Below are 21692 nucleotides of genomic sequence, written 5' to 3'. Positions count from 1 at the left end.
ATGGGACTCTTACATTGTTTTTCTAAACAGCAGGCCCCTTTCAGTACATCGCAAGCCAGTTTTAGATGTCAGGAGAGTTTCAAAAGCATTTTATGATGGGACCTGGAGATAACTGTTGTTTGCAGGGGTGGGGCACAGAATGGAGCCTGGCAGAATGTGAACAAGTCTATATTTCAAAATTGAAAAACTAATGGGTCACAGTTACTGTGCATACAAAAAGCTTATTCTGTAGCAGAATTTTATATTTACCTTAACAAAACGACATAGTCTAATGGCATCTTCCCATTTTGAGTTGTTCACATATTCATGAAGTATAGCTGGATAAGGTGAAATACTGATGTGAATAAGGGAGCCATCAGCTCTCCTGATTGTTACTTGACTTCCAACAAAACTCATAATCTGTGGATTTTTACTAAATTCACTGTTGAGGAAAACATGATTAGAGATCAGAAAATTATTTTAGAACCAGTATAGTGCCATATTTTATAAAGCATTAATTGCACTCTCTTTTTAAAGTATTCAGTAACCATTGATACATATACAACCACACATTCTTCATTTATATCTCCTCACTCTTCTTGTGGGGAGTTCAGCCAACAGCTACAAGGAAGTATTTATAGATTAACAAGTAGCAGCCTGTATTTACTGTCATAAAGAGAAAGTAAATAACAAAACTACTTATAAGCAGACAAGACAAATCTTATAGTTCACCTGTAGAGGCATTTGAGCTAAGTTAACACTGCATATTTAGTAATTCCTATTCCAAATTAAAGACAGCTATTCCCCCATTATACTCTCCCATAATTGCATGTATTCCACACTGTGAAGTCACGGACTCCATTACTAGATTGAGAAATGCTTAAGTTGGCCCCAAATAAAACCTCTCTCATCTATGACTTAACTGTGGATGAGGGCCCCCATCTGGTATGCATAACCAAGACCCGGGTAGAGGGGACAGGGAAGAGTCAATCTTCCCCAGCAGTGTTCCCCTGAATACTTCATGCAACTAATACAGATTTGTGATACAGGAAAGGGGAGGGGGTTGGTGTAGATATTCCATCTCCCTCTTCAGGCTTCTTGTCCTGAGAGATAAACTTGAATGTTTGTATCTTGGGTTTGGCACTCAAGACAAATTAGGGATTGTGGTGATATGGCACCCATCCTAGTGCTCATAAATCTCCCTACCAGCTGACAGAGTTGATCTTGGATTAGGTGTTGAGAATGATTGTTCTGGGGGATCACAACATATATGCTGAGGCCACTGAATCTGCAGTGGCTCAATGCTTCATGGAGACCATGACAACCATGGGGCTGTCCCAACACATGTGGCAGGACACTCTCTAGATGTGGTTTTCTTCAGTTGGGCAGGAGAAAGGTGATCTGAAAGTGTGTGACTTAACATCTATTCCCTTGTCATAGTCAGATAATTTCCTGCTGAGGTTTAGACTTTCAGCAGCTTTTCCCTTTAAGGGTGTCACCGCCAGAGACTAATGGATTCTGATGGATTTCAGAGAGCTCTCTGAGATTTTCCTATTGGTAAAACTGGTGCTCCTGTTGATGCCCTGGTTCCTCTATGAAACTGAGATGTCCCGGACAGCTAACATGATTGTGCCTAAGTGTCCTTGCCCTCTTTGCAGAGTTCTTGCAGTTCCTTGATAGACGTTTGAGCTGAGGACAATGAAGTAAGAGGGATAATGGCTAGAACACAGGTGTAGGAAAACACTCATGCTAAATCTGATTGAACACAGATTAGAGCTCATTATTGAGCCTACTCTATCATTGTGAGGATGGCTAAGAAGCATTTATTTTCCACCTCTTTTGCATCTTCAGAGTGTCGTACAGCAGAACTTTTCCAGGTAGTGAGGGACCTAATGTGGCCCACAGAGATAGTTGGTTGCACCCTCGATGGCACACCATGATAAGTTTGCAAGACACTTTGGAGTTGAAGTTACTTGCAACCTGCACAACTGAAGACACTACAGTTAGTGCAATCCCAGTAGTGGAGGTGTCCAGGGCACTGTCTAGTCCAGTTGTGATAGATGAATTTCAGTTGAAATTCAGTTGTGATAGATGAATTTCAGAGGATGTGGATAAGTTGCTTGGTCCTGTTCAAACAGCTCCTTGTATGTTTGCTCCTTGCCTCTCTTGGGTTATTTCATCTAGTAGGGGAGGGGGGATGACTGGCTAGATCCAGGGAGTTATAAATTTATCTATGAGAAATGAGGTGGTTCCAGACTCTTTAAAAGAGGTGATAATCAGGCTGCTCCTGAAGAAACCTAACCTAGACCCAGAAGGTGAAAACAACTATAGGGTGGATGCTAACATCCCCTTCCTGGTCATGGTGCTTGAGCGAGTAATCACTGATCATCTCCACGCACTTGGAAGAAACCTGGACCTCTCAATGGCTTTCATCAATACCAATGACCATGGTATCTCTTGTGGATAGGCTGGCTGGGATGTGGGATGCTGTATTGCAGTGGTTCAGCTTCTACTTGAATGGATGTTTTCAGAAGGTGGTGCTGAAGAATTGCTGCTCTGCCCTGCGGCAGTTGTGCTACAAGTTTCCTTCGGCCTCTATGTTATCCCCCATGCTTTTTAATATCTACATAAAACTGTCGGGAGAGGTTATCTGGTAATATAGCAACAACAAAGACCTTAATTTGAGGGATTTAATTTTTAGATTTCATGGCTGTCCTTATAAACTTTATCTATTCCTGTGCTGTTTCATATTGTATTATTAACTAGTTGTATTTTATTCTTTTAACTGTTTCTAAACAACCCAGAAAAGATTAACTATTGGGCAGATTAGAAAATAATAATGAATAAAATAAATAATAAAATAAACTACACCCCTACATGTAAAGAAATAGTTCTGTAACAATTATTCAAGCTCTGGTAAGCTCCCATTAGAAATATTGCAATGGGTTATATGTGGGGCTGCTTTTGAATATAGTCTGGAAACTTCAGTGAGCCCAAAACAGTGTGGCTAGACTGTTATTGGGTCTGGCCAATACAGTCATATTATGCCAGTATTTTGCTACCTGCACTGACCGCCAGTCCATTTCTGGGTTCAATTCAAAGTGCTGGTTTTAACCTTTAAAAGCCCTAAATGCCTTGGAGCCAGACTAAAGGAGACTCTCCTCCTTTATTTATTTATCTTGATTCTAAGGCCATTGTCCAGGCCCTATTTCAGGTTTCCCTGCCAAATGAGGTGAGGTCATTTGAAATGAGGTACCCTTTTCAGTAGTGGCACCCTGTCTATGGAATGCCCTCTCCAAGAGACAGAGATGCCTGTTGCCTAAATTATGTTCTTTTCAGCTCTAGTTTAAGATGTTTTTATACTCCCAGGTACTTTAAGAACTGTTCTTAAGTACCCTTAGATATTAGCACCTTTTTCTGCTGCAGGCTTTTAATTTTGTTTTTTGTGCTGCACTGGTCTTAGCTTTGTTTTATTATATGTGCTATTTTTCTCATTGTCTACTGTTTTGTATTTTATGCCCTTAATTGACCTGTACACTGCTCAGAGAACTCTGGTTACTGGGCAGTCTATAAGTATAAGTATAAGTATAAGTATAAGAAAGAAAGAAAGAAAGAAAGAAAGAAAGAAAGAAAGAAAGAAAGAAAGAAAGTGAAAGAAAAGTATACAATACCTTGCATCCTTTTCATAGACAGTTTTTGGCAAGAGATCTTTGTCTACATATACTGCACTGGGATAGTACCAGACAGTGAAACGTGTATCTTGTAGTCCACAAAGTATGTTACATGTGTCATTCCATGCCAACGTATGCACCATTGTTCCTTAACAGAGAGTACATAGAATAAAGTGTCTGTTCAAGCACATGGCACTACAATAAAAACACTTGCATCTTCAACTTTTCACTGCCAGCAAATATGATTCTAAGTAACATAGTTGTGCTTCCTATGTAAAATAATGTTTACATTTTACTTCCCATAAATTATTATTTATGGGGAAGAACTAAACTGCTGTCGTTTTTAAGTAGCCCTGGAGGAAGCAATTCTATGGTCCCAACATGAGCACCCCAGGGACCATTCGATTGCTCGTTAAGTCCCTCCGAGTTCAGAGACAGTGCTCCGACCTCGGAAGGGGGAGTCAGAGATCTAACCCCAGACAACTCCCCCTCCCCCTCAGTGCAGAAAGAACCACAATGGCTGCCTCTCCAAGGTCAGAAACTCACCCTCGCTAGATGGGTCTAGCCAGCAAAAATACCAGAGATTGGAGGACAGGGAAATGAAGATTCCCTCTGCTTCTCCTCCTGGTCTGCTGGCTTCAGCCCAGCAGAGCAAGCCTCTGAGTTTGGGGGCTCCCGATGGGTGAAGGCGCAATCAATAGGATTGTGCCCCAACACTCTCAATAGCACTGTATAGATGACTGTACAGACTGGGCAGGCTCAGATTGCAAATGCAGTTTGTTTTTAAGAAGTGGTATCAAGTGGAAAAATAGGATGATACAGAAAACATTGAGGGCTACAGGATATAATGCCTTTAACAAAAAAAATACAAATTCATGAAGGATGATGGGCCTATCAGTATCTATTAGCTAAATGAAGCTTCCATGTTCAGACAATTCTGAATACCAGTTGCCAAGGGCAAACAATAGGGAAGGACTGTGGCCTTCATACCCTATCTGTAGTCTACCTGAAGGCATCTGGTAGATCACTGGAAACTGGGCTAAGTATATTTTTGGTTTTGAACTAATAGAGCTTTCCTTACTTTCTAATGTGGTTATTGAGGCAGGAACGATGTGGGAAGCGTTAGCTTCTCCCATGTGACTTTGGGATCTCTCTGCTGAGATAATGACAAAATTAGCCCTAAATGGGAAAGTCTTAAGTATTTATTGTTACACTGTCCCTAACATTTTCCTCTTGCAGGTTACACACTCATCATTTCAATGCAATTTGAAAATTGAAAGAAATTATACATACATTAAAGCAAACAAACTTAATTGTGGGTTTTCTCCCCTTTTGCTAATATTGAAAAAGGGGGAGGTGATTTTAATTGTGGGGAATCTGTTGCAGGAAGCGAATTCTTACCTATTTTGATAACTTTCTGTTCTTTCCCAAATCTCTTCACGGAAGTTATATAAAGGTCTCTGTTTTTGTCAATAAAAGCAATTTTCCTTTCATTTGTAAGACCCTTCTGGTCTAAAGCAATCTCCATGATTTCTGTCTATAACAACATTTGTGTCAGAAATTAGATTTTTAAATAAAAATAAATAAATAAACAAACACATGGACAAGCCATTATAGGAAATAAGCATTTTGTGCATTGGCCAGATTACTTTCTCATCTTATATGAATGACATATTACAATATATCTTTACTTTATGTTTCTATCCTCACAACACTGTGAAGAGGGTTAGGTTGAAAGAGAATTATTTTGTCCAAGAAGAAGACTTGAGCTTGGGTGTCTCAGTTCTGATATCTCATTCACCATAATCACACAAGGCTCACAAACTAATTTTCACACCATGCTCAGTCAAAAGGACCACTTACACTAGGTCTTGAAACAACACTTTGGGCCTATTGGTAGAATTATGTTTTAATCAGAGGAATTTTATGACTGCAAGTGTGCAATATTAGACATTAATATCTTAAGCGACAAAACAGTCAAATTCACAGTAATAGAGTGTCTCGAAGTGGAAATTAGTTCCATGGAAATTAGCTTTCATCCATCACCATGCACTGATAAATATCTTCTCTTTTATTTAAATATTGGTGCCATCAATACCAATACACAATCTAATAAATAATATATTATTTTGCTGATACAATATAATAATTTATAGATTCACTTGTCACTTCTATTACCTCAATGGGAGTGGAACTACACATTCCCTCAGCAACTATTTGTTTCCAAACATATGTCTGCAGAGGTCATGCAAATGGCATGGAGGGGAGCATTGTAGAGGTAATGTTTCCCATGACTGCTGATTATTCTCTATAAATGCTCCACTAGCTGTTCCCCACACTTCCCTCCAGTGGGGCTTATTTCCACCCCAGCAGGGTCAGATTCCTTAATCTGGAGGGATAGGTTAAAAATGGTTAGGGAACATTTTTTGCCCTGTGTGTTCTGCCCTAAGTCAGACATTAAAACCTACCACTTTTTAAATGTTATCTCAAATAACTGTAATGCTTTTGACTGGTGAACAGGGCCTTAGGTGAGCTTAAAATATTTTCCTTCTTTCAAACAAGGAAATTAAGATATTGTTGACCCGGTTTGTAGCACTGTCGGTTAAAATACGACTGGGAGCAAGCATGCATCCTAAAGCATCCCTGGGTTGTTTATCTCAGCCAGAGCAGGTAGGTGTCTAGGACCCAGCATGCATGCTTGCTCCTGCTCAACTTTTCACAACCCATGCTTTGTTAACTGATGGTTCTTACGATGTGCAAACTGGCCCATTATGACAGCAGAACATAAAAAGTGATATAAAATGCTCCAATCAAGTGGCTCTGGCAAGGGTCCCACAAAATTCAGCCCAGCTACAGATTTTCCCTACAATTTAGTTTTACCTAATAAGTTCAGGATATTTTTAAAAGATGGAAAGAAGCGAGCAACTAAAGAACAAGGAACACCACAAACATTAATACCCATTTACCTGGGAGTAACCACACTGAACTCATTGAGTAGATTCATGCACTGGTAGATTTAAACACCTATTAGTTACAATGGCTGTACTGATCTTAGAGATGGCTTTATTAAGGTTTCTCTCAATTTCAGTAAATATATTTATTTCTTAATTTCTATTTCATAGATCTTTTCTCCCTTGTTCATTTAAGGCTAAGCCACTTCTAAACTCTAACATTATGTTGGAAGGCGATCTTTATATTATTATTTTGTTATTGATGCATGTTGGTAAAGTTATTAGAGGCTTCAGTCCTATGCAGACTCAGTCTGGGAGTGAGCCCCATTGAACACATGGAACATCCGAGTAAACATGCATAGGATTGCATTATAAATTCTACATTAATCTTAAATAGTCAGATTTCTAACTGATTACATCCTGGGGGCTTGTCTTGACGATGGGTTTGCTCTGGGGTAGATTCGCAGTAGCAGCAGGTCATCTACATGACATAGCCACCATTGTGAAGCCATCCAGAGACAAATCCCAGAAACTCTACTGAAAAAAAGTTGGGTACTTACCCAAATTTTTTTCAGCAGAGGTGTGTCACAGCCAATGGTGCCCCCTGATTGGTCACCATCGGCTGTGACAGGGAAAGGGGCAAACCTGCAGGAGCTCAGGAGAGCCCCGTTCCCTGAGGTAAATTTAAAAAAATAAAAACGGGTGGGGGAGGAGAGGAACGGGCCCTGCGCCTCTGGCTGCCTTGTTCCTCCCTGGTTCCTCCCTCAGCCCCACGGCAGAAAGTTCTCACTTGCATTTCTTCCCGTGCAGATGCCAGGAAGGAACACAAGTGTGGGAGCCAGGGGCCTCACAGTGCCAAAGCACCACTGTCAAGATGGGGGCGGGATACTTGGAACTGGAAATACACCCAACTTGAAAAGAAAGAAATTACTCAACTCACACAGCATCACTTATATCAATTTGTGCTCAACCAGCTTTTCACCAATATTTTCACCTGTTATTCCAAACTAAAGAAATATCACATTATACCATATACATTACCTTATGACTAAGGGGCTTTCCATCTCCTAGTGGCTTGCCAAATAAGGGTTCAAACAGATAAATAACTATTTTTTAAAAAAGGGAGATACAAGAGACAACAAATTAGTTATAAGTGTGTAAGGATAGTGTTGCTCTTCAAGAAGCAAAAGGTAAACAAGTAAGTGTATGCACATAGCACTGCATGATTTTCCTGATTGTGGCCTATGCAAAAAAAAAAAAAGTTTTATCATATTTGTTTTTATCTACTTTCTTCAAAGTTATATTTTATACATGTTTTAACCCTTTGTTAATTGTCCCAAGGATTCAATATTTGGGCATGTGGGGGATGGTTGTGGGAGAGACAGAAATACTATAATATATAAAATCAGAAATGAGCATTAAATTATTCAACAAAAACCATATAAAAGACTGATTAATTCCAAACAGATTTTAAACAGTTTGGCATCACATGCCAAATCCAGCTGATAATATGTCATCTATATTCCATGTGGCATGCAGGTTTAACTTTAAAAGACTCTTCCATTTGCATTTCAGCATAGTGTCATGAGTTTCTTTTAGAAGGATACAGGATATTGGTTTGCGGTCACTGGTTATATTGGCAGGAAAAACGATGTTATGAGAACAGGTGCTGTTCTGATGTTGTTGGGTTGCATATGAAAAGGAAAAAGAAGGGTTACGTCCAGTGCTAGTTTGTGCCAGCTGTGTAAACACAGGAAAGTAACTTGTGACTTGAGACAGTGCTGTGCTCTCTTTTTGATGTAAGGTTTCTCTTGTCGTAGTCATAGCTTGTGCTTTTACCAAACTTTTACTTACTATCAACAATAGCTTAAAAATAAAAGAAAATCCCATAATTCCTAAAAAAAGGAGACAAAATAAGAGCAGAAGCTAGGTGAAAAAGTGGCTCGTTTTGCCATCTTTTCCATTCAGTAATGACTGAAGTGGATAAAAGTGATGAAAGGATCACTAAGAAAGGGAAAAGCCTGATATGATAATCACAGTAGTAGATTCCTGTCAGATTACGCTAATATTGTTCCACAAATATTGTGGAACAATTGTGCCATCCTTTACCAATAATAAATATTTTAATAATGAAACTGAATACCTCTTCAATCTAGGTTAGCTTTTAGAAATTCCTTACTGCTATTGGGTATTTTGTACAGAAACTGCAGGTGGAAGCTCTAAAATACTGCACGATCACTGCATGATTAACAAGCCACAGTGGGTTGTTAACCCCACCACACATGCCAGCCATATTTGCCTAATTACCCGCACTGGTGCATCTTGCTGGCAGCATGGCTTGTTTGAGGAGGCAGCAAGCCTCAAATAACCTATGACCTGCTGCTGGGATATAATCCACCATGGTTTATTATTCTGTTTTCCTGAATAAGCATATTTTGAAGTAACAGGAGGAAATATCTCTTCATCTGAGAAATGACTCTTCACTTCATCTTTCAACATTTAGTGGGGTTGGATCTAGGAACTTGCGAAAAGATAGCTAAAAATCCCTGGAAAACAATTAAATAAACATGTTTTTGCTTAGAATATTATATACTTTGTTTTCCTAGTTTTGAAAAGAAAGGAAATATAACATGAGGAGAAAGGCAGACTTTGGGTTTATCTACACCTATGAACCTTCTGGGAGGGAGAGGGAGGATCCCAGGCTTTCCAGCTTCCAGGATCCTCCCCCAGCATCCAAACAGCACAGCAACATCCCAGAAGTAAGGAGGGACGTTGCAGGCACCATTCCCCCCCCCCCCCCCCGTGGAACAGAGATGGGAGCGCAATTGCATTCCACCGCAAAGTAAGTTAAAAAAACACAACAACCTTCCAATTGCTCTCCACCCCTGATGGGCATGGGCACTGTCCCTGCGCAGTTCCATGCCCATTTCCAGAGCCCCGCTACTTGCAGGGAAGAAGGGATGACCTGTGATCGTTGTCCTTGGGGGTGTCCTGGGACCATGGAAGAACTGGGTAATCTGAGATCCCAGTTATCCTCGGGAAAGTCTCTGGTTGTCCCTGCTTGACCCTTGGATCTGCTGTGCATCATTTAAATGCCCAGAGACAACCTAGAGATGACCCCAGGATATATGTATGGTGTAGACATGCTCTTTATTGAAATAATGTGTTAGCTTCTGGGATTTTGATTATATTTCTTTCTCTGCGTTAAGGAACAGCAAAAATAATTCCCAACAGGAGTGAGTCTTTTTGCACTGCAATTATTGAAGTTGCTACTGCATGGATTCTCTGTAGAGTCCTCTATCCCTGCTGGAGAACTCTGCCTATTTGACAAACCACCACAAGCCATAAACTACAACCATAAACCCAGAACTGTTTCACACAATCTATATAGCATGAGCCAAGAAAATTGCTTCTTAGAGCCACCAGGCTAAAGAAAAAGGAACAAAAACAAAAAGAAGCTATTATTGCTGCACACAAAATAATCTAAATTAATTGGTTATATCCAAACTTGTGAGAGCAGAATCTGCTGCTCCACTTCAGCCCTCCTATGCCCCTGAAAGTCTCTCCTGGGGGTCCCTCCACTCACACAAGCTGCCTCTATCCAACTGGCTTTTCTAAAGAGTATCTTTGCTGCACAGTATCTGAAGCAGCCTTTTTAAATGGGGAGATTAAAGAGCAGTTTTGTGGCGTGGCTCAGAAAGCAGTACAGAGCTGGATGTAATGGTAAGACCCAATATAAGCAGCTTGTTCATGTACTTTCCTCAAACTTCTTTCAAACTTACATAGTAAACTTTTTTTCTGTCACATTATTTTCAACAAGCATTTACTCAAAAGAAAAGGTGTTTTGTGCAAAAATAACCACCGATTTTTTAACATACCCCTTTCATCAGATTTGTCTCTTATTGCTAAAGTATCATTACTCAAAGATATGGTCTGGGAATTTAATATATCTGTTCTCATTCCTGGAAACTTTGGAGAGGAAATTAAACGTCCTTCATAGGAGTATATATAGATTCCTCCACCATCTACAAGAAGAAAATGCCTATAAATAAAGGGGGAAAAAATTAATTTTCAGATCATGCCATTAACAAAATTGTCACAATCAATCTATTATTTCTGTGTAAACTACTTGTAAATAAGTTTATTTATTTAACTATTTAATTGATATAAAATATTAATAGATTGGCATTTGTAACCCAAGGGGTTTCTTTTTTAAAAAAATCTACTCTGTCAGATTTATCTCTGCATAGGCTATCTAATAATATAGCAAGTAGATATTATTTCACATAAATAAATAAACTAGCATGAATACATGGAAATATTTGCATAGAGCTACATTTTCTGTATTTGGAAAATGAGATTTTTGGGGAGCTAAAAAACTAAAAACAGGTGCTATACCAAATGACCAATATTCATAACAGAATATTGGACTATGACATATAGTAATATCACAGGGTCAAATCAGACATAATGCTTCCAATTACTAAACTATAGTTAAGTAATAAAGAGTGAGCCACAGGGAATGCATACTCCCTCCCTGTTCCCTCCCTTCTGAAGCACAAAATCCCGCTACTGGGTCTAACTCCATAACACTACCATTAACAATGCTTATTTATTTATTACATTTATATACCACCGCATAGCTGAAGCTCTCTGGGCGATTTACAAAAGTTAAATGCTTAGAACTAGAATTGGATTACCGTGTAATCCAATTTTGAGTTAAGACGAAACTCACATTAGCTGTAATTGAGTTTAACATTGGTATTACAACTAAACAGGTGGTGAAAATCACCCCTGTTTTTTGTGCAGGATTATTCATCCCTGTGAAAGGGGGTGAATTTTCTGTTGGTTTCAGGGTGGGGGCGGGATTTTCTGCTGGTTTCAGAGAGGAGGAATTTCACTAAAATTATTTGAGGGGTTGGCTTACCTTAGTTTATATGAGGTGGCCAATAGGTGTGTTTTCTCTTCTTTTTGCACTTTGAAAAAAAGCCTCATGACTACTTCTAATGGTTGTAAGGCGCTCTCTGCAGCCTCCCAACTACACTTCCTACTCAGGGCTGGACCCATGGGAATAAGGCTACTATACACTGTGTCATTCCCATGGGCATTCCAGCCCAGCCCTAAGCAGGAAGTAAGGCCAGGAGGTTGCAGAGAGAGCCTTGCAGCCACTATGAACAGCCACAAGTCAAAGAGCAAAAAGCAAAAGAGAGAAAAATACCCAGTCATCTCATATCAGCCAAGGCATGCATCTCCCCCTAAAAAATGTAAATGAAATTCAACACACACCCCAACCTTCAGGGTTACTTTCTTTTTGCCCCAACCCATTACAAATTGCCAAAAAAGAAAAAGCCCAATAATTATCCAAGCATTCAGGCCTGTATGGTGTTTTGCTAAAAGTCAGCAGTGGAGCAGGTGCAGAGACAAACTAAGTTGCCTGCTCTGTCCTCTTCCAGCTTGGAACCACTTTGGCTCTCTGGTTGCACTCAGCAAATGCAAAGCTAAATCAAATAGGGGCCCTCTGCCTTGGTTTGGTTTTGGGGATGTGGCAGTGATCACCTGTCCTCCTCTATGGAAAGCTATGGAAAGACGCCTCTGGCTTATCTTATTTACAAGAGCTTGCCTGACATCACATTATGGTGAGGGGGTGAGTATGATACTTAAATTCTTCAAAATATGATCCCACCAGTTTACTCTACTTGAGCAAATATTATTTGAATAAAAAGAAATTGTAATAAGCAAATTACCTTTCCGCTTGTAAAATTAAACTTACAGTTCCTTCTTTGAGGTCAAAGATTAATGGTGTATTCCAGTTTTTAATTCTAAAAGAAGGGCAAGGTGATATTCATTAAAAAAAACTTAGTACAAAAGGTAGTTCAGACAGATATTTTAGTTTATATAGGGGGATGTTCTCAATCTATTCTATTTCAAAAGTTACTGAATATGGGGAGGTATTTATCTTTCTGTTTATTTAAAAAGCAATTGATTATCTAAAAGCTATTTCACATTTACCAATATGACTACAAAAGTTACAGCTAGTGTAATCCAGATGACAAGAGCTTTTTGACATACATGCGTACACCCAACCCCCCCAAAAAACCCTCTATGCCAAAACTTTGTTTAAAAGTACTTCAAATTTAAAATGTAGTTCAGGGATTTGGCACAACTAATGATTAAAGGGAAGCATGGACCAAACTAGTGCACAGTTGCTCAAGGAGACAGAATTCTGTTAAGCAATAACATATGGCTTCACTGTAAAGGTCTCACTCATGGAAAAACAAATGTAGCCATGTGCAATTATGAAAAGTTTATATCATTTAGTTTCAGTCTATGGGACATATCCATTAAAGAATGGATGTTTCCCAAATCAAATCATGTAGAAGCTATTATGTATTAAACCAACATTTTTGCAATTTATCAGATGACTATGTCTCATTAATTCAAACTGCTTACGAAAATATGTAACACTGAAGAGATGTTGAAACTACTAGATGCCCGTAGTTCAAAGAAGTCTTAATGACTCTGTCACGGAATTCCAGTAAATCCACTGCATCGTTAAGTACATTACGAACCTAATGGAAACAAAGGTATGGTTAAATAAAACTTAAATAATTTTAAAACCAAAACACCAAGATAAAAGTATTAGCTTTGTTGTTATCTCTTAGAACTGTATAGAATAAAGTTGCTGTTTTAAAAAAGGAAGAGAGAGAATGAACACTCCAGTATTTAAACCAATCAAAGTTGCTGTTTTAAAAAAGGAAGAGAGAGAATGAACACTCCAGTATTTAAACCAATCAAGTTCACATTGCAATATACTTTTGTGTGATTTATATCTTATTTTAATATTCTCAGACTCTTTCATTTTTATATAGTAAAACTAAATAATACTTATAAAGCATAGGTCAGTATTCTACACTGCCCATGCTAGGGGAACTGTCTGCTACATTAGGGGTTGCTGAAACAACTGGAAATGAGCGTCAATGCTCATTTCCAGAACTGGGCAGGCGAGCTCTGCTGACAGAAGGGATGTTCGCTGACTTGTCGCATTCTGGAAATGAGCATTTCTGCTCATTTCCAGATTATTTCAGGAACCGTTACTTCCTCTTGCACTAGCAGTACTTTGGTGGTGCAACAGAACTAGCAGAGGTACAGTGAGAGTATAGGATACTGCCCATTAAGTTTAGCTTTATTAAAAGTATTGTGAAACTAGGACATTAACTATAAAGTATTTTTTAAGAATAAAGGGGAGCAGAACTAATAAATATAATGCTGTTATGTGTCATGAATCCCAAACATATGCAGAATTTACTAAAATATTAGATATTGACAAAGAAACTTCTATAGCTACATTAGCCAGGATTTGTTTACCAAAGAAAATATAAACTATCTCTAAAGGTTTAATTTATTCACTATCAATGAGCATCCTTTGACGGAGGCTAGAATGTACTGCTGCCAAAGAGGGCAGATGCAAGCTCTCCTCACACTGCCAACAGTATTGGGTGGGTGGGTGGGTGGGTGAGAAAGCCTCATTTACTAATTGAAGAATAACTGAGGAAGTAGGTGGTTGGCATGCAGTGTCCCAAGCAACCATGAAGGCATTGTGCTGTGCTGGATGCTGGGGACACTGCACACTCCAGAGGGATTCTGGTATAAATGAAGCCTCCCATCATCCTGCTTCTCAGACTAGTTGCTATCTGGACGCCCAGCAGTGCTTGCTCTTGCAACAGACCATGGCCCAGCTATCTTAATTGTTAGACTGTGGTCTGTGCGGATTACCCATGCACTCCAAATAGGAGCAGTTTGTGTGTGGGCCAGGACTGTTCAATGCCTGGGCGGGGTCCTTGTCTTACACGCTACCTATTAGCTGGATCTGGGCAAATACCCACAGCTGCCTCAACCTGGGAACTACATTGTATGCAACATTGAAGAGAAATGCACATGCATATATGAGGGCTTGCTGGATTTGGTCATCAAAATGAAGTACAACTGATGTCATGCAGATTTGTTCAGTAATCGTAGCTTATGGAAAATCCATGAAAACTATCCTTCACGCCTTTCCAGGAAAACTTTTCAGGCTCCAGATGCAAACCAACAGCTCAGCGAACCAACTGGAATCTCATTCAGTATACTAGATAGTGGTTATGGGGTAATCTTCATGAAAAGTTGGCATTTGGTAAGTGAAAGCTGTCAAAAATAAATTGTTTCCCCCACCTACTCCATCCCAAACAATGAAATACAAGACAGAATTCACAATTCATGGTTGGAACTTTGCTAAACTATAAGCTGTAAGCAGAAGGACGGCCACTAGGGGGCTAGTCAATTCTTGCATTCTACTTACAGAACCATGGCCAGATCTACACCAAGCAGGATATGACCCTTTGAAAATGGTTTGAAAACTGTATACGGCATGTGTCCTGGGCCTCAACAGTTGTCACTACTCTTATAAACCATTTTAAAGCAGTAGTGTAGATCCTGCCCATATCAAGGAAATGAACTAAAGCTATTATTCAGGGTGGAGAATGTCATGATAATTATGCTTTTATGCTTATTTCCAAACTAAGGGTGGAAGCTGCACTGGAATCTCTGTCTTCAGACAACCTCATACAAGAATTTCAATTATACATTGGTCATCTACATACCATACTAGAGAAAACTCGATTGTATACCTTTCCCACGAAGCTGTACAAACTAAATATAACAAAAGCTTCAGGGATTACTAGACAGTCATTCATTACAATACGATGTCTGGGAATGAATGCAAAAATATGACTTTTACCTGCCAATTTGTCTTCTATATTCCCAGACACTGACTCATAACATCCCACCCAGTGGACAGATGGGTAATATAGAATTTCTGTTGTTGCAAGTTTTCCCAATTATGTATCCAGCATCAAAGAAGGCTTCACTTCAGGCCAAAAGATATTTAGGTGCCTAATTATAGATTTGGGAGCCTAATGTTGGGCACCCAGGACTGAGAAGCTTAGCCTGAACTCTAATACCAAATGTGTAATTGGGAAAACTTGTAACAACAGAAACTGTATATTATCGCCCTGTCCTCTGGGTGGGATGTTATGAGTCAGTGTCTGGTCAGGGAAGACAGAACATTTAGCAGGTAAAATATCCATTTATGCATTTGCTTTCAGATATTCAGCTTGAGTTTTTAATTCAGGACAAGGTAACTTTTGGAATACTATTACACATTTGGGGTCATGGTTCACTTACAGTAATTTAACCTTTTAAAAACAACAAATCTGTTGCCTGAAAATATTTAATAGGTTTTAATATAACACCTTTTAATAATTCACTGTTAGCAATCTGATGAAGGTTTGAAAAGTGTACACATTCCCTAGTTAAGACAACAGATTCTAGTAGTAAAAACAACTTGTAATAGATATTTTACCTAGCTGAAAACAATTTTAACCTAGGGCTGAAATATTCTGGTTAAAGTTTCTTCAATAAGCACAATTTTTCCTAATTTTGAGTTGTGGTTTTGTGTTCAAAGAAAACAGACACACTGTTAGCCCTGCTCTTGGAAGAGCAACCAACAATTCTGCAGCTGCTGTAATGGTAAACCACAGCTGTATACAAGGGAAGGCTTTTTTGTGTTTTTTAAACCAATAAACCCAGGCTATCTGTGCATGAACTATTATGCTATTGCTTCCGCAGCTGTGCCTTTGTTGCCAGCTGCTGTAAAATAATTTCTAGCATAAACAAGACTTTTGATGCTGAATTTCCAGTGACTGCAGTAATTTAGGATGCAATCCACAGCCCATTTACTCTAGAGTAGCCTTCCTAACACCTCAAGATCACAGTGGTTTGTGAACATTCACCTCAGGCTATAAACATATTAGTCAACCTGGTCATTTCCCAGGAAACGTATTGAAAGCTGCTCAACCTAGCTGATTGTTGAACAGATCTTCCTGGGGATATTTAACTGGCAAAAGGTACTGATATCAATCATTCACTTAGTTCATTTATAACAATTCAGAAGGTACTAGTTATTTTCTGTCAAGATTTTCTGCTCACCACAGTTGTGAGCCATTTATTTAAGAAATATTCTGCTCTTCACAAAGCTTGAAACATCCAGTACGTACCTCCATCGTTCTTCTTTTAGTTAGCGTTATTCCAAAGTTTTTCCACACCCAGTGCTGTTCCACAACATGGGCAAAAATAACGTGCCCATTTCCACAGGCCCCAGCTATTTGTGTGCCATCAGTAGACCAAGCAATATTAAATATGCTTCCAGTATTTGGTTTCTCTAAAGCATAAGACCACTGTAAAAAAAATTTTTTTTTAACGTTGAACTTGCAATAAATACTATAATACATTATATAGCCATAACATATAAAGTAATTAATATTGTATGTCTGTGCAACTATGTCAACTTTGTCCTGTCTTTCTTAAATTATCAGCCCTTGAGGCAGGGAAAGGATCACTTCTGTATTCTGTTCAGCATCTAGTATACTGAGAACACAAAATAAATGTTAAATAGGTTGTTTTTTTAAAGCAAAGACATGGAATTATTTAACTTGCCATAAGACAATACCTTTGGAGAGAAAAGCAATAATCTGCCTGTTTTTTGTCAGAGGAAAATTTATATATATATAATTAATCTCTCTCATACTATTTTATATGTAAACCAATGTTAGATAGCCAAAATGTATTTGTAATCAGGTAAAAACATTTAAAGGAATTAATATTTACTACAAAAATCTTTTAAACACTTATGTGGAGCAGAGGACTCTTGTGAAACCTTTTTTCAGGTGTATGAGAAAGTGCATAAGGGAAGAGATATCTTTGTGGTTCTCCTGCAGGTGGCTTCTTCTAAGAGAATGCTATCAAACAACAGACAGGACATACACAAGGTAAGACAGATGAACACAGCTTTTATGAAACTTATTTGAACAGTGTGAAAGGGAAGGGGGCACTTTACCTTTGTTTGATATCTTTTTCAAAGTCCCTCCCCCGAGTTAGAAAAACAGCCATAATAGTTTGGCATGAAAGAGACATAGACCAATGGATTTATTGCAGCATGAGCTTTCACACAATCTTTCTCTGTGTTAGACTTTACACAATACTCCTGGTAAGTGGTATTTCAGCTACATTAGCAATCCAGTGCATTATAGTAGATAAAGGGTTGAACTTGACCTAGGGAGTTCTGGATTCAAATCCTAGCTCAAGCCATTAAGCTCACTAGGTGAGGTTAAGCTAAGTACTACTTTTCAGCCTCATCTATCATACAGGGGTGTTGTGAGCGAAAAAAGAAATAATCTGTCACTACTATACCCCACTAATGCCCATTTCATTTGTTGACCCATTCCACATCACGGTTGCCATTGTTGGCATAAAACCAACCCACTCTAGTGTCACAGTGCAACATCCTCTGTGGTTTATGCACTAAGAACATCACCAATTGTGGAACTATACTTGTATGCAGTAGTTGCTTCATTCCATCTACAGCACAAAATAAGGCCAGCAGTTGTGATTACATGAACAGAAAAATGTTCTGAGCATATAATTATTGTAGCTTGTTTAATGTAAAAGTACCAAATACAAAATTTACTGCGATATGTAAAAGATTTATTACAAACTAATCGAAATAACAGCAAATTGGTGCCAAAGAGCATAATATTAAAATACAGTGGAAATATTCAACTTCACTCTACTGTTAGGATAATTGCTGGCAAATAGGCCAGGACACTCATGGATATTTCATCAGTGAAAGCTAAAAACAGGAGATGGTCACCTGATAGTTCATTATTATTATTTATGTATTGCATTTATATCCCATTTTTTTCCTCCAAGGAACCCAAGGTGGCGTACATAATCCTCCTCCTCTCCATTTTTATCCTCACAACAACAACCCTGTGAGGTCGGTTGGGCTGAGAGTCTGTGACTGGCCCAAAGTCACCCAGTGGGTTTCCATGGCTGAGTGGGGACTAGAACCCGGATCTCCCGACTCCCAGTCCAACACATTAGCCACTACACCACGCTGGGAATATTTCTCCAGTTTTTGAAATGCAAGAACCATCAGAACTTGAAACTAGAGAGATAGGAAAAAGCAGTTTGGAGTTTGAATTAAGACAGAAGAGAGAGAGAGAGAGAGATCAGAGAGTTTTGGATGAAGTTATATGAAACTGGAAATGCAGCCTGGGGAGGCTGCAGAAGTTTCTCTCTATCAAGCTGCCTGCTAAAGATATATTTTACTTGTTTGTTTGTTGTATTTTATACTGCCTTTCAGCCCAAAAAGGCTCCCAGGGCGGCTTACGCATAATCAAATAAACAAGGCATTTGCCTCCAATGTGCTTGATTCTACATTAAAGCAAATAGTTCACTATAAATAATCAGTGTTCTCTCAGCAAAAGCAAATTAAACCCAGTGATGTCCCTGGAATTTCTCACCATTCAGAAGTGGAGAGTGATAATCTTCATCATTTTGCCAGTACATGGGATGGTGGTTCCCATGGGCTGCTACTACATACATTAAAAAAATCCTGGTGGCTGTACTAATTGTTCAGTAGAGGCGCAGGTCACTCAAACAGTGGTTTTTTAAACAAAATCAGAAAAGGCACAGCAAGTATGAGCAAAGAATAAAGCGTGAGAGAGTCACTCGTCACTGAATATTTCCAAAATGATATTCAAAAGGTGCCCATTGCTCACATAATGTTTAATCAGGCTGTTACACTGCTAATAATGATTTCTCTCAGTGAAATTTTACAATTTCCCAGGTACAAAAGATAGTTGTTGTGAATAGGTGGTTTGGTAACATTTGGAAAATATAGATATCCCCCAAACAGTAGTACGACATTAAAGGAAGACAAGTGCACAATTTATGAGATATAAGAAAAATGTACTTTATACACAATAGTATATTTCACATGCACTAAGTGTACTGAGAAGGTGGCGAAGATATATACAAACATGTATAAACTAACTGATAAGCCAAGTTAGCACAACAAGAACTGAAGTGTTGAGGGAAAATCTCCATTCCCAACTACTGGAATCCAAATATAAGAAGTCACCTGAACACTTGTTTCAACGTTAAGGTGAAAAGTAAAGAACAAATAATAGGAAATAATGACTGGTTTCACATGGTCATGGAAGGAAAATAAGCAATTTTCTCTTATTTTCTTTCCCTGTACGTGCCAGTCGTCAACCACGTAATTACCCTTGCTGGGCATGGGTTGTTATGTCCAAACCCGGCAAGGGTGGGTGGTTTACAAACCATCCTGAAACTCTTGGCCTGGTCTGGGTTTTGTAAACCCTCCTCCTAGCCAGCCAGCCTTGCCAGGTTCAGATGTCACAACCCACACTCAGCATGTGCAGGGACGAAAACAAGGCACCGTGACTAATTTTCCCTCCGTGATCATGTGAACTTGCCCAATTACATCTCATAGGCTGGTTTCGGACAACATGATAATCAATGGGAGAGGGGGAAGGAAGCAACTGTTGGCTGAGTTGATTATTGTGTCATGGGAGGATGGACACACAATGCATACACAACTGAGAGTGCGCTATTTCGCCATTTTAATCAATGGAGAAAATCAACGGGCTGCTCTATTGCTTATCAAATAATCAATTGATTAAGATGTTGTGTGGAGGGCTCCCCCCCTCCGTCGAGTGCACTATTCCATTGCCCATAGAGTTCTCCAGCAGGAGTGGTCGAAAACACCCTGGCTGCTCCTATGCAGCCTGCAGAACTCACAATGGCTGATGGGATGCGGCCAGGAAGACTGAGGAGGAGGGAGGGTGGACTACCGGCAGCCCAGAAGGATGCTGGGACTTTCAGCCGTGCAACAGGGGGAGGGGCAACATGTTGTGTGAGGAGTACCACGAGAATGAACTGTGAGTGTGCGATTAACTCCTCCGTTACCTAACATGTCGTCTGAACTAAGCCATAATGAACCAACAATTAGTTTCTTGAGACTGGATTCTTCCAGACAGATGACTCCCAGTGCTACTCAATCACTGCTCTTCCACTGTGAGCTGTTGTTGCACCATGTCCCACTTGTGGGTCCCTGATCAACAGCTGGTTGGACTAGATAGACCCTTGGTTTGATCCAGCATGGCTCATCTTATGTTCTTCCATACATAATTGTATGGAATAACTGTCCTGGACGGGGTTGCACTCCCCCTAAAGGATCGGGTCCGTAGTTTGGGGGTGCTCTTGGATCCAGAACTGTCACTTGAGGCACAGGTGAACTCAGTGGCAAAGAGCACCTTTTATCAGCTCAGGCTGATATACCAGCTGCGCCCTTATCTGGACAGAGATAGCTTAGCTACAGTTATTCATGCTCTGATAACCTCTCGTTTGGATTACTGCAATGCGTTATACGTGGGGCTGCCTTTGAAAACGGTCCGGAAACTTCAACTGGTGCAAAACAGGGCAGCACGTTTACTAACAGGGACTGGCCGACGAGACCACATTACGCCAGTCCTTTTCCAGCTTCATTGGCTGCCAGTCCAGGTCCGGGCCTGATTCAAAGTGCTGGTATTAACATTTAAAGCCCTAAACGGCTTGGGGCCAGGTTATCTGAAGGAACGCCTCCTCCCATATGTACCTGCCCGGACCCTAAGGTCATCTTCAGGGGTCCTTCTCCGTGAGCCCCTGCCAAAGGAAGTGAGGCAGGTGGCTACCAGGAGGAGGGCCTTCTCTGCTGTGGCACCCCAGCTGTGGAATGAGCTCCCTAAGGAGGTTCGCTTGGCACCTACATTATATGCTTTTAGACGCCAGGTGAAGACCTTTTTATTCTCCCAACATTTTAACAATCTATAAATTTTAAATAACATGGTTTTAAATTTGTAATTTTGCATTGCTGCTGTTTTATCTGGTTGAGCTTTTATATTGTATTTTATATTATGGTTTTATACTGTTGTATACTGTTGTTTTATACTTTGAATGGTTTTAATTTTTGTGAACCGCCCAGAGAGCTCTGGCTATTGGGCGGTATAGAAATGTAATAAATAAATAAATAAATAAATAAAAATAAATAATTGTTGTTGGCATTCTACAATTTTTGGGATATAGTACTTCTTTTGTATGTCCCACTCTGTTTCATCCACGCTAGTGGACATGATATAGTCCTGTGGATGGG

General features: G+C 39.5%; 1 protein-coding gene across 1 annotated transcript in view; it reads right to left on the bottom strand.

The window, feature by feature from the left end:
* The window catches only part of IFT80 (intraflagellar transport 80), an 80736-nt gene that overhangs the window by 11554 nt on the left and 47490 nt on the right, over nucleotides 1-21692 (bottom strand). The window contains exons 7-14 of the mRNA XM_063132031.1: nucleotides 16693-16872; nucleotides 13052-13170; nucleotides 12346-12420; nucleotides 10480-10643; nucleotides 7643-7707; nucleotides 5052-5187; nucleotides 3651-3798; nucleotides 250-421 (exon numbers count right to left, since the gene is read on the bottom strand). Of these exons, the coding sequence (XP_062988101.1) occupies nucleotides 250-421; nucleotides 3651-3798; nucleotides 5052-5187; nucleotides 7643-7707; nucleotides 10480-10643; nucleotides 12346-12420; nucleotides 13052-13170; nucleotides 16693-16872 (1059 nt within the window). The remainder of the gene's footprint in view (nucleotides 1-249; nucleotides 422-3650; nucleotides 3799-5051; nucleotides 5188-7642; nucleotides 7708-10479; nucleotides 10644-12345; nucleotides 12421-13051; nucleotides 13171-16692; nucleotides 16873-21692) is intronic.

The sequence above is a fragment of the Elgaria multicarinata genome, chromosome 8 (assembly GCF_023053635.1).
Source record: "Elgaria multicarinata webbii isolate HBS135686 ecotype San Diego chromosome 8, rElgMul1.1.pri, whole genome shotgun sequence".
Taxonomy (NCBI): domain Eukaryota; kingdom Metazoa; phylum Chordata; class Lepidosauria; order Squamata; family Anguidae; genus Elgaria; species Elgaria multicarinata.
Note: the sequence above shows the minus strand (reverse complement) of the source record. Positions and strands in the feature narration are given on the sequence as shown.